Here is a 13893-nt window from a genome sequence, read left to right as displayed (position 1 = left end):
AGCAGTAGTACAAGTTTTGAATCAAGTTGGCTGCTGTATACGCTTCACGCAGGAAACATGATTGAAATGACATTATTAGTCACACCCACAACAGCTGTGGGGTGCGCTGAAATTTTTTACTATATACCTACCATATTGAATCACTGACACCTTGAATTACAGTGAAGATAAATAACCAAAACATAGGTAAGTAAATTAAAAAGTTTTAAATATGATGGCGCGAAACACGCGCGCGTTTTTTTTATATATTTTAAAATTCTGGCTTGGTTTCTAAGATTTTTGGCTGAATTTATTTCTATTAAGTTAAATATTTTCTCAAATTTATATAAAAATAATTGTAGTTTTACCTTTCAATATAATCTTCATACTTAGAACCGTAGTTTTACAGGACAGAATACAAAAAAATATTTTTTTGTTGTATAATAAATAGGATTGGCTGTATAGCTCCGCTAGCAGCTGCCTATGCCAAAAGCTTTAATTTAAAAAAGCATAACTATTATTGAATTGAGGTTATGTTGATATTTGGTTGATATAAACAAAAAAGCAATATTTGTTAAGAGATTTGTGAAAGAACAGTAGATAAATGTTTTGCGTTTAATAGTTATAAGAGTAGGGAAAATGCCGACAGTAATATTAATCGATGTATCACTGTCTATGTCGAGACCGGTGCCTACACCAGATACCTCAGAGAGTCATACTCGTTTAACAATTGCTGCGGCGGCTATAAACACATTTCTAGATTATTTAAGTGCCCATGCAAAGCTAGAGTATGTCGCCCTTGTATCATTCTCGTCGGTATATGAAGGTGAGTCTGATAAACTATTTTCTATGGTTAAGTTTTTAAATCAGGTTCATGGTATTTATTAAAAAGTGCTAGAGTTTCAAATAAATATGTTAGACAGTTTATAATTATATTCATTTCAGTGGCTGTGCCTTTCACACGGGACTTCGATAATATTCGCAACAAGCTGCCACTGTTAGAAGAAGGTGACAAAACATGCATCGAGACAGCACTGGCTGGAGTGAACCAGCTCATCCTCACTGAGTGGGGCTACCAGACTCCCATGCAGATCATTCTAGTAATAAAACTATATCTAGGATTAATTTAGTACAAATCTAATCAATTTATAAGTCTTTAATATGCTTTAAGTAGTTACCTAGTCGGTACTTGGTGCTAAGAGTTTTTAACTTAGAATAGGTATAATACCTCAATGCTTTATTTCGTAAACAAAATACAACACAAAATTATATTTCCTTAATGTATTATTACTATCACATTAAGTACTATTATTAAAATCAGTTACCTACTACCCTTTAGGTGACTGATGGCAGTAGTGGAGTAGGTGCCATAGGAAGAAACCGTATCATACAGGCACTGCCGCTCCCCACTTCGTTTCCTCTCAAGATCCATGTACTACCAATAGTGTCTCCACATGACCCCTGCTTACAACAAGGTAACATAACAAACAACGCACAAACACAACATATAATAAAAAATATCGCAGCACTCCTCTTCAGAATTATACTTAGTTGTCTTTATTATATACTTCTTCATGATGATAATTATAATATGTAGTATTATTTACAATATTCCCGTTTTTGTTGATCTACAAAGAAATTCTGTATAATTACCTAAATTAATTCTACAACTTCCACTCGTCTTGTTAAACTGTACAAAAAGATTTTAATATTTAAAATCTGAACACTTTCCAGCTATGCCTCTTTATCAGAAGATTGTAGAGCTTGCTAGCAGCAGTAACAATAACGGATCGAACGGCAACATGTCGCGCGGCGCCATCTACTGTCCAGACCAGCTCACTGTTCCCGCTGTGAGTAAATCTTGAGTTTTCCTGTTTTTATAAAACTGTAATTCTAGTTACTCCACATCTAAAATGTCCAGGTCTGCATCTAAGCTACAGATATTAGCACAGCCTTTTAGCAGCCACCAAAAATGTTCATCTCACAACCATACAAACATAAACACATGTGATACATGAGCCTATCGCCCATGTATTGGTACGTCATTGTAGATTGGACCCAAATCCTATGTAGATTTTTCAGGAGCCATATTAAATGAAAACAATTCTTAAAATCTTAAAATCCAACTAATCTCTGAGAGAAGCTCAAAACATGGAGTACTTAATTGTTTTGATCTTTTACAATTAACACCAAAAGGTCCAGTAGAAAAATAATAGTAGGATGAGCTGTTCCCCACGACTCTGGCGCAAGCCTGAGCTAACTTGACAGATACAACCCAAAATTGTTGGTTCTGCAAATTCATTGAAATTTTAGCCAATCCTAGGATAGGATTCTATCAAATTCTATCTAGACAAGATAGAAACTGAATGAACATGAACACCACTTAGGCGATAGCAGCAATGACGAAGCTATGCGAGCAGCAGTACCAAGAGTTCTGGTGTTCGCTGAAGTGCGGGCAGCTGGAGGCGCGCGTACAGTTGTTCCCTGCGCCGCAGCCCGCTGTACACGAGGGGCTCGGCGCAACCTACACCATCACGCACCAGCTACACGTCATCGGCTTTCTCAGCCAGCAGGAACTGGGTAAGTTACGCCACCGTAGTATAACCTGTCTAATACTTTGCCCACACTTATACCTACCGAAGGAGAACACACCGCTACCCAATTGTCCGGCCAAATAGTGAATGCCATCAGAGACAAATCTATAAAGTCACGGCATCTCACTCTACTTCATTACAATGTTGCTTACTGTCAAGACTCAACTTTTTTGCAACTAATTATACTAGTTCTATTTGTGAGAACCTTTAACTGGTTCTGAGGTTGTTATTCCAGTATAGAATTTGTTTTTGATAACTGTTGGTTCTCCTAGAATTTCAAATTAAAATAAATAAAAAAGAACCCAGATACGATCTGGGGGGTTAAAAAGGCCACATCGACGCAATTCATCTAAAAAAACAATATTGCTATTAATTTGACATTTGTGTGCATTGCGCACTTACTTTTATATGCGCAAATGTCAAATTGAAATACTGCTTTCTGAGATGAATTGCTTCGATGTGGCCATTTTAACCCTCCTGTATTTTTAGATATATCAAAGATGAGATCGAAAGAACGTAAGTAAGTATTGTAACTTTCTAATTGTAACATATATGTCTACAGGAACACCAATAGCAATAAGTAAGCATCTTGTGATACCTCAAGCTCAAGCTGGGTCCAATCCTGGAAGAGAAAATTACGGATCCAAAACACCAACCAAGGTAAAGAGGATTTCTATAGTAACATAATGGTGCTAATTCCTGTAGACACCATCTACTTTTATTTTAAGTATCCTGACATTTTCTTATCCGCCGAAAAGGAAAGGGACAGGTAATCGATAGGCATAAAATTTATGGAACACACATCAATTTCAGGCAGAATTTAAAACAACCCTCTGAAAATTTCATTGGCCAATAACCCGACAGAATTAAGTTGATATCACACGTCAAACGGTTTGCATACTAGCGAGATACCTATTTGATTTGTCCGTCCGGGTTATCCATTCATTCATTCATTTTAAAATTAACAGCTGTCAATAATCCATCTCTTTCTTTTCAGCGGATAAGAAATTGACAGGTATAATATTGCGTTTTGAACCTGTAATATTAACAGCTGAGTAGTCGGCTGTCTTACCGACTAGTCGGGGCATGTCTACTTCAAAAACATTTTTGTCAATGACAGTAATTAAATTGCTGATGTTATGAACATGTACTTAGTCTCTTATATATTTCCAACTTCAGAAATAGTATTTTCCTATAAAGTAGTACCTAGACAATTTGCTGACTAGTCGGCTTTCAGAGACCGACTAATCGCCTAGTCGGCCAAAACCGTAGTCTACATAATATAACATTTAATAAAATAAAATTGTGTCTACAGGAATTATCACCAATATATTATTATATCAATAGGATTTATAATCTTATGTGTCCATAACAGGCTTTCCGTGACATTATTCATCATGCTCCATAAAAACTGGATAGTTTTGAGTGTGTCAGTAAATTCAAACGAAAGAAATAAATAACCTCTGACTACCCCAATTGGGAACACAGTCTTGAGCTTATGTTATTATTATGATCATTTTATTGCAGGAAGGATCTAGTACTGACAGTTCGACAACTGAAGAGGACATGTCGGACCCCAGCAAGATACCCAACATCTGTGTCTTGCTTCATGGGGCACTTAAGGTAACATTAATTTAATTACCCATTGACGCTGACTCCTGTAAACACCATCTAATTTTATTATAAGTTATACCTGTCATTTTCTTATCCCCCAAAAAGGAAAGAGACGAGTTATCGACAAGCATAATATTTATGGAACACACGTCAATTTTAGGCAGGAGTTTTGAAAACCCTCCCAAATTTTTATATTGGCCAATAACCCGACAGCATTAAGTTGACAGAACACGTCAAACGGGTTGCATATCAGCGAAATGCCTGTTTTATTCGCTGGGGTTATTCATTCATTTTAAAATTAATAGTTAGTAGTATGATGTTATTGTCTTCTTTTTTTTTTTTTGTGTGTGGCGCCCTTTTATAGTAAACTATTTCTATTCTAATCTATTCCTTAGTAGTCCCTTTCCTTTTCGGCGGATAACAAAATGACAGGTATAACTTAAAATAAAATTAGGAGGTGTTTGCAGGAATCGGGGCCTTTAAGCACACCCCTGGCACTTCAAAAAAAGTCATTCGTACCGTGTGCCTATTAACGCTTAAGTACGAGCGGGAAGATCCGCGCGTTGCTGCACGTCGCATCACTCGTGGCGTTGTCTCTCAAACAACTCGTTAGTAATTAGGGACTTTCCAATCGACGTTCCCCAAACACACGATAGATGGCGTTATTCACTTTAACCTATTTTCTCATTGCTGGGGTACATAATTATTCAAAAATGTAATGTAATAGCAGATGCATATATAAAACTAATTGTTTCTTGATATTTGGATCACATTATGTATAGAATGATGTGTCTACCTTTATTTTGATCACAATAATAATGGGTGGAAGTTGTGATTGTACCTTGGTAAAATAAAAGATGCATATGTCTGTTATCCATGAAATTAGAAGTTTAAACGAAGAAAAAACAACGCCATCTATCATGTTTTTGGGGAACGCCGATTGGAAAGTCCCTCATTTGAGTTTGTAATAGTTTCTTTGAGTATTTCCGTGTGAGACAGGGTTCATAGATGTTGCGTGTTGCAGGTGGAGGGCATGTCGGCGGTGGTGGCGGTGGGCGCGGACTGGTGGGGCACGCTGTCGGCGTGGTGCGAGGCGTCCCGCGCGCGCCGCTCGTGCCTGCTGCTGAGCGTGCTGCGGCCCGGCGCCGCCGCCGCGCCCTCGCTCGGCCCGCTCGACCAGCTCGGGCCCGCTGACGACGGGGCCACACCGTGTAAGTTACTTCCCTCTTAAACCAACAATAGGGTAGGGGTACTTAACAACCTACTCAGATGAGATACTTTTTACGAAGCATGAAAACGATCATTTTCTATGAGATTTGTATGGAAATACTATCACGAATAGCGCCATCTAGCGCATTTCCTTTGTACGTCTATAATGTCACTGTCACGAAATATGTATTTAATAACCAAAAGATGTCGCTGTAAACAGATGCCAAAAAACACTTCTTATTATTTTTTTGGGTCCCATTTAAAATTATTTAGCCACCTATTTGCCTATTCTAACTATTCAAACTTATTTCTTCAAATACTGAGCTATCAATAAACGTTATGTCATCAATTTATAAACGTAAACAAATAGTCGTACTCACTATTACCTAATTCTTGATTATGTGTACAGAAAAATCTATCGATAGGTTTATGAGACACTATATCTTTATTATGAAATGTTAATATTGGTACTTTGAATAAATACATTTTGAAAAAAGTATGTCAAAATAAAAGTCCCCCGCTCCCGCAGCGGAGTCGTTCCCGGTGCGCACGCAGGTGTCGTACGGCGCGGGCGCGGGCGGCGCGGGCTGCGCCTGGGCGCGGCCGCACGCGCTGCTGGCTGACGTGCAGAAGGTACTGCGACACGCCAGGAAACTGCCCGACAAGACGCAACATCTGTACAAGGTATCCCGTCCACATGCATTTAGTCTCTATCCGTCTTGTTACAAAACGAAGACCTTTTTCAAAACGAAGAGAATGTAAAATTAGGTTTGAAAGTCGCGAGCTGTGGCGCTAGCGTCGCAGATTCTGCTTATTATGACTTGTCAATTAGTTCTATTAAAGTCAATGGACTTCTTCCGTGTCACGAATTATGATTTTTAGTCTTCGTTTGATAATAACATAATAATAATAATAATAATTTTATTTATTTATCAAAGAAATTTGTACAGATGTGCAATTAAGTTAAGTGCCTATATAGAAGGTGTACAAATTATTTGTTGAACTCTGATCTCCAAACTAAGCTTATAGGCCTGTGTCTTGGGGATCAGCGTTCGGCCAGGCAGATATTGATCTGGTTGAGCTAATAGTTAGGGCAACACATCCTATGCAAAAGGTATCAATAATATAAAGATATATAAGGGGCTAGAAGACCAACTTTTAAATAATAAAAATTCTAGAAAATCTCGGAGGTGATAAAGAAATTTACGGTGGAAAAGCAGGTAGGATAAATCTTGGTTCTTGGACCAGTCATCTAGCCAATTTTACAATGCTAAAACTTACTATCTACTGTAGATGAAGGCTATCGCTCCCAAACTCGTCGCCAGACACGTCAGAGAGAAATGGATCCTTCGTAATCTCATATAATAAGTATACGTTTATATCGGAAAATGACACCAAACTGGCGAGCAAGCCTTCAAGAGCGTAGCCCTCACAGAAGTTATATATTAATGATAATAATAAAAGGAACAAAGAGCAAAAGGAAATGGTATGCTAGATTACTTGTGTGTGTGTGTGTTTGTGTGTGTGTGTGTGTGTGTGTGTGTGTGTGTGCGCGCGTGTGTGTATATGTGTAAGTGTGTAATTTAGGGGTTATTTGTTATGAGGAATTATATTTTCTGTGTCTTCGTATTTATGCTTTAGGAGCCAGTTTTTAGTTTTAGTTTTTGCCTCATATTTATTTAGTTTTTGAATGTCCAGAATGTTATTAACAGCGTTATAGATAATTGAACTAGCGATAATGAAACTGCGCGTTGAAAATGTTGTTTTATGGGGGAGGACTCGACAAACATATTTAGTTTTCCTTATTGAGGGGTCAGGTATTGGAACCAGCAAATGTTTACGCAAGATTGTACGTAGCACATACAGCTGTCTCACGGTTAGTACTCTAGAAATGGCATAAAGTTCTGCAGTAGGATATCTAAAAGGTTTGTGATGAATAACTTTAAGGACGGCTCTTTGTGCTCTTTCAATTTTGATAAAAGAAGTTTTTGTAGCGCAGCCCCATGCTGGAATACAGTAGGTGAGTATTGACTCACAAAGAGCGGAGTATACCATTTTTAATGTTTGAGAATCGGCTGAATGTCTTAGGGTTTTGAATATGTGAATAAGACGTCTGACTCTTGTAGCTAGTCTATCAATTTGTAGGGACCAATTTAGATTTTTGTCAATATAGACACCAAGGTATTTCGTGTTAGAGGTTTGCGATATTGTAGTACAGCCGCAGTTATCATTACGTTCACAGTTAGAATGTACAATCAGTTTGAAGGATGATGGAGGTTGAGAGTTATTTCTAATGGAGAAAGGAATAAAGTTCGTTTTGGAAAGATTTAAAGACAGTAAATTAAGTACAAGCCAATTATTTATTATATTCATATTATCCTCAGCGGTTGTTTTTATTTCATCCCAATTCGAGCCGTGGATGATAACGGCAGTATCATCAGCGTAGGTAAAAATTTTACATTTGGGTAATTTGATATCACACAGTTGATTGATGTACAGTAGAAAAAGTGTTGGTCCTAGAATTGACCCTTGGGGTACACCATATTCGTTGTCCGCTTCGTCACTCATAAGACCATTAATCATAACTCTCTGTGACCGACCAGTAAGATAGTCACGAAATATATCGTGAACAGTACCTCTGATGCCGGCGTTTAGTAATTTAGCGAGAAGAGCAGGAACGTGAACGGTGTCAAATGCCTTCTGCAGGTCGAGAAAAATACCTACACATTTTTGTCCCTGATCAAGGTGCATGGTTATATGGTCAACTAAATCAATGACAGCATCTTCAGTACTGATTCCAGTCCTGAAACCATATTGGTGTTTTGAAAGAATGTCATATTTGTTGAGAAATTGCATAAGCCGCTTATTTAGGAGTTTCTCAAGAATCTTAGACAGGGACGTCAGAATGGATATAGGCCTGTAGTTGGTAAGGTTACATTTATCGCCACTTTTGTGGATCGGATGGACTAGTGCTTTTTTGAAAGCCTTAGGGAATATTCCTGAGTGGAATGCAATGTTGCAGATGTGTGTAATAATGGGGGTAAGTATATCCTTATTAGACTTTAATAGCGATGTGGATATTCCATCATAGCCGCAAGCCGAATCAGAACGTAGGTTCATAATAACAGATTCTATTTCGGTGTCGTCAGTGTCAAGGACTACCATCGAATGTTGATTATATTGGTCACGAAGGAGGTGAGAGATGTTCTGAGTGCCAGAAGAGTGGATTTTTGCAGCAAGTTTTTTACCTATCTCAACAAAATACCTGTTAACTGAATTTAACGAGGACTGGACAGCTTCTGTTAGAGTGAGAAGTTCTTGTGGTGAGTGCTGGGACTTTGAGGTATTAGTGATTCTTTTTATAGTGTTCCACAGTGCCTTTGGGTTGTTTTTGGATTTTAGAAGTTCATTTTTTTCATAAGCAATTTTTAGTTTACGAAGAAGGCGGTTACAGAAATTACGATACCGTATGTATGTGGTTCTAATAATTTGATTGTTAGGGGATTTCCTGAATTTTTGATGGAGCCGGTCTCTATTCCTTATGCAGCGTAGTAAGCCTTGGGTGATCCAAGGCTTGAGGATTTTCTTTTTCCGTGAAATAGGAGTAGGTTTGGTGTGTTTAGCAATAATGGTCGACAAGATAGAGACAAGGGCATCAGCAGCTAAGTTAGCATCCGCAATAAGTAGAATGAAATTAAGATCAATAGATTCTAACTCACGCCTGACACTTTCAAGGTCTAAAAGTGATTTTAAATGGGTATTGTTGTTGAGTTTGTGCTTAAGTTGAAGACTGACTAATGTAGGTAAATGATCAGTAATGTGAGAGTTTAGTACAAGAGTAGTTGAATTAAATTTAGACTTAATGAGAACATGATCGTAGCATTTATCAAGACGTGTAGTGAGCACGTGTGTGGGCGACATAGCATGAGTAGCATTAAGAATAAGGTACTCGTTGGAGAAACTAGATTTATTTTCTGGCTTAATATCAATGTTCAGGTCGCCTACAAGTATTATATTATTGTGTTGTTTTAGATTAGTTAGGACCCCGTCAAGACTCTCAAGAAAACTGGCAAAGTCATCCCGGCGAGTAAACGAAGGAGAACGGTAAATTGAGATAATGGCTGTCTTGTTATCAATTATACAAGTGAGGCAGTCCGCGCAGTTGAATACTGGCTCAGAAACGGAGTGAGTTATGTTAGATTTAATGTAAATAACTACTCCAGCATTTTTATTACGATGGTTTGAAGTGGAATAGGAGAAATATCCTTCCAGATGCGGTAAGTTGGGGCATTTAGGGAGCCAGCATTCAGTCATAACGATAACATGACAGGTAACTTTAATTTTCAGCAATAATACCCGGAGTTGATCGAAATTTTTACTGATGGAACAAATATTGAGCTGTAAGACTATGAGAGAATTATATTGCGCAAGCCCTAGTAAAGTATTGCATTTATCAGGATCACATGAGTATGAATTACAGCTGTCAAGAGACTCGAGCTCAGAATTAATTTCTGTTATGGAAGCCATTTATATATGAATTTAGTGGGTAAGTAATTGGTACATACGGGATGGGGGAAGTTTAAGATCATTGTGTTCCATGTGTCAGTTGTGTAAAATAAAATTAAGAATGTGTGTAAGAGTGAAGTAAAAATATAATAATGTTGTGTGAGACAGAGTGAGTGTGTGGTGAGTGAGTGTGAGTTACATAAGTATAGTATGAAATAGTATGGCAAGTAAAAGAAAGAATTAGAGTTAAAACTTAAATCTGGAAATACAGTTAGTCATTGCTGTTTTGCAAGTGCTTGTAGGGTCTGCTCCGATTCGACGATAATGTGTTTCAAGCCGTGAGCTTTCCGAAGAAAAATTTTCTCCCCAGCTGTCCAGCAAAACTCATAGTTGTGGGTCTTAGCGAATTCTCTTGCCAAGTAAAAGAGTTTCTTTTTGGAGCTTGGCAGCATATCCGTGACATAGATCGGTTGAGATTTTCCCTGGTATCCAATCATAGTTGTATTCAGGCGATCATCTTTGGATCTAGCTTTATTGAAATTTTTTGCAGCTGTGATCACCTGTTCTTTGTTATGTACGGAGGTGAGTTCTACGACAATAGGCTTATTGGTTCCAGATTTTCCTGGGATACGATATACATCTCGGATACCGTTGATTGGAGTTTGCAGAGCCGTGCCGATGTTCAATACCATCTGGGTTAATGAGGACGAAGTTTCAGGTTCAGTGACTGGAACATTGCGAATTTCCAATGAGGAACTGCGCGAACATTGTTTTATATCAGTGATCTTTTTCTCTAACTCATTGATTGTGTGTATATATTCTTTCCGTTCTTTCTGTAAGATTTCTATTTGTTTGTTCATGTCTTCGAATTTTTGGTTCATAAATGTCATGGATTTTTCTATTTCGAGATTCGATTTTTGTATAATGAGGTTTTGTTTTTTCAGCTCCGCGATATCGGTGGTCAGCTTAATCATTATAGCATTTTGCTCACTGAGGACACGAGTCAAATTGTCATCTCTTTCAATTTTCCAAATGTTGAGGATTTCCAATATTTCATCCTTAAGATCATGCATTTGGGCAGTGGGCGAGAAATCTGGGCAGGGCCTTTTGGAGTTGCGGCTTTGCGTATTGACATTATTAGATTCCGATTGCATTAGAGATTGGTGCAGATTTGGTTCCGATTGGGTTTGGTTTAGCGAAGTTACCGGCGAGGTAGTCCGAGCCGGAGGCGGCGGCGAGCGATGAACAATAGACATTATACACAGTACCAGTCAAGAAGTGCAATAAGCTATCTCCTTCTAAAAACCCGCTAGAGGAGCACCTTATGGTCTTCAACTTATAGTGCGACAAGGAGGCTCCGAAGTAAACCCGCAAAGTTAGTATTAACTCGTTATAATCCAGTCGTGCGAGACACCGGCGGTACTAGTTATTTTCCATCAGTCGGGGGTCTAACGCCTGGACAAATAGTAAACCAGTCGTGCGAGACACCGGCCGCGCTAGTTAGTTACCATAAGACGGGGGTCAATCGACTGGTCGGTTGGCCAAGGCGGCTAGCGCAGGTAGACACTTTTGACGGACGAGAAATATACGGAGGCGGGGGTCTATGAACACTGGTTATACACGATTAGCTCGCGTGAACACGACTATTATGCACGGTTGCACCGAACGAACTGGGAACACGGTATATGTTATGTATAAGCAAAGATATAATATCGGTGTCAAGTACTAAAAAGGGTTTCTGGAAAATTAATCTCTAACCCAGACGAAGCCACGGTCAACAGCCTGTAAATTATAGAATTTCATCCAGTAGTATAATCCCTTATAACGAATGTATCCTTCACCGATTCGATTCCGTTCCATTTCCTTCCTATTCGTTTTCCTATCTTTATCTGTGGCCAATGCGCAAGGATGCATTAAATATGTGAATGAATGGATGTTTGTAACAGGAGCTGAACCGGCTCCGGCGCGCGGCCATCTCGCTGGGGTTCTCGGAGCTGCTGTCGTGCGTGGGCGGCGCGCTGGAGCGCGAGTGCGCGGCGCTGGCGGGCGCGGCGCCGCCCGAGGCCGCGCTGCAGCTGGCGCACGCCGCCGCCGCGCTGCGGGACCCGCGCACCGCGCTCGACGTCAAGCACACGCTCACGCCGCTGCCCGCCACCTACAACGCCGCCGCCATGCCGCACTAGATTGTACCGCTGGTTGGATACCCGATCCTTTACTGGCACAACGCTACATTTTAAATAGCTCACAATTCCTACATACCGTCGATATTTATTAAATGCGAAATAGCTATATTTCTTATTCTGATTGTTATAAACATTGTCAAATTAATGTTCCGGGGCTGTGTTTCAAGTATTTGTTGCGTTTTGAACCTGAAATATTAACAGCCGAGTAGTCGGCTGTCTTACCGACTAGTCGGGGCATGTCTACTTCAAAAACATTTTTGTCAATGACAATAACAAAATTGCTGATGTTATGAATATGTACTTAGTCTCATATATTTCCAACTTCAGAAATAGTATTTTCCTATAAAGTAGTACCTAGACAATTTGCGGACTAGTCGGCTTTCAGAGACCGACTAATCGCCTAGTCGATCGAAACCGTAGTCGGGACATCTCTAATTCAAAACAATAATATAACATTTTAAGCATGTACCAACTTAGACTTTTGTGGTCAAACGCAAGCCTTTTTATAATAAAAAAATAAAATATACGAAGATTTGTAGTCTACAGCCTCTACACGTGACTTTATAGCATGCATCAAAGAAAGACATATACTGGGTTTCTTTTTTATTTTTCAATTTGTCGAGACATGGAACTGACAAGGAATGTAAGTTGTGCAACTAAAGTATTCAGCTCGCGATATATCACTCGTGCGAATCGATTTGAGATGTCGCGCTCACTGCGCGTTAGTCATGTACACAGTACAACATACGTGTTTATCGAGGTGAGGACCAGATGCAATAACCTGAGAACCGGGAAGAATTGCATTGCATTCCAGCCATGTCTCAAATTGACTCGCACGATTATAATATAGTAGGTATGGGCGCGGTTGTTTAGCGCTAAGTGACAATAGTGGACAACTTGTGACAAATTACCACAAGATAATAATTATGCCAATTCGAAATTTCAAAATATAATTTGACTGTGCTGTATATTAGGAAACTGCATGTGAGCAGCCACTGATGCGCTAAGTTAGATTTCTATACATTCGGATAAATAAATGTACCTTTGTTCTCCCAATAAAGCACTCTACTGTACCTAAAGTTTGAGTGTTGCTGTAAGTTTTATTATAAATGTATTAAAGTTATTATACGTTACTTTTAGATAATTTTAATATATCCTTATTTAAGTATATTTTGTAAATAAGTACGAAAATAAAATAATTTTTATACCTAGTATTTTTGTTTATGTATTAAATTTGATCGCAGAAAGAGGCGCTGCTACCACACTGGTGTCACAGGAAATTAATCTTCCCGTAGCGCCGCGGTCCATTAAGTACAACTTTCAATAACATAAAATCAAAACAATAGTTGTTGTTTACAGTCTATAATCAATGTATAAACGCATTCCATGGACGACGGTGTAGTTCAAGGATTATGTGCTCATCGAACAACTGGAATCCACGTTGACTGGACTTTTGTACACGAGTCTACCTTTGTTAACAATTTTAAAGTTAGTTTATAAAAAACTAACTTTTCTGTAACAAATGGCATGTAAAACTAAAATGTTCTACTATTTTTTGAATTTTGTCATTATTTCCGGCAGAATATATTGATCGATCAGCGGCTGCTGTCATCGGAATGTCAATGTCACATTTTTCAGGGTTGTCAACTTGTGAAGATATCCTCAAAGTGCGGGAAAACACAAGTTTATTGGTTAATTATTCTTGTGGAATGGTATTATGCGGGGATTTGCCATCTCATCGTTAAGGACGATTATGCAGTCAAATAACGACTAATTTTCATTTTAATTGACAACTTGTTACTTGTATG

General features: G+C 38.7%; 1 protein-coding gene across 1 annotated transcript; it reads left to right on the top strand.

Moving 5' to 3' along the window:
* The first annotated feature begins 504 nt into the window (after positions 1-504).
* On the top strand, positions 505-13299 carry LOC126382052 (integrator complex subunit 14). Its single transcript, XM_050031738.1, has 10 exons — positions 505-805; positions 925-1079; positions 1319-1454; positions 1714-1829; positions 2367-2559; positions 3136-3233; positions 4101-4196; positions 5212-5398; positions 5926-6080; positions 11849-13299. Exons 1-10 carry the CDS (start codon positions 619-621, stop codon positions 12083-12085), a joined length of 1560 nt encoding a protein of 519 aa, XP_049887695.1. The 5' UTR covers positions 505-618; the 3' UTR covers positions 12086-13299.
* The last annotated feature ends 594 nt before the right edge of the window (positions 13300-13893 follow it).

The sequence above is a fragment of the Pectinophora gossypiella genome, chromosome 3, assembly GCF_024362695.1.
Source record: "Pectinophora gossypiella chromosome 3, ilPecGoss1.1, whole genome shotgun sequence".
Classification (NCBI taxonomy): domain Eukaryota; kingdom Metazoa; phylum Arthropoda; class Insecta; order Lepidoptera; family Gelechiidae; genus Pectinophora; species Pectinophora gossypiella.
This window is presented reverse-complemented; position numbering and strand designations above follow the sequence as displayed.

Bases quoted from the DNA above. Each gene is read 5' to 3' on its own strand.
- LOC126382052 (XM_050031738.1), top strand. From the start codon at position 619: ATGCCGACAGTAATATTAATCGATGTATCACTGTCTATGTCGAGACCG. The intron at 1,830-2,366 runs GTGAGTAAATCT...AACACCACTTAG, and splicing joins ACCAGCTCACTGTTCCCGCT to GCGATAGCAGCAATGACGAA. The intron at 6,081-11,848 runs GTATCCCGTCCA...TGTTTGTAACAG, and splicing joins AGACGCAACATCTGTACAAG to GAGCTGAACCGGCTCCGGCG.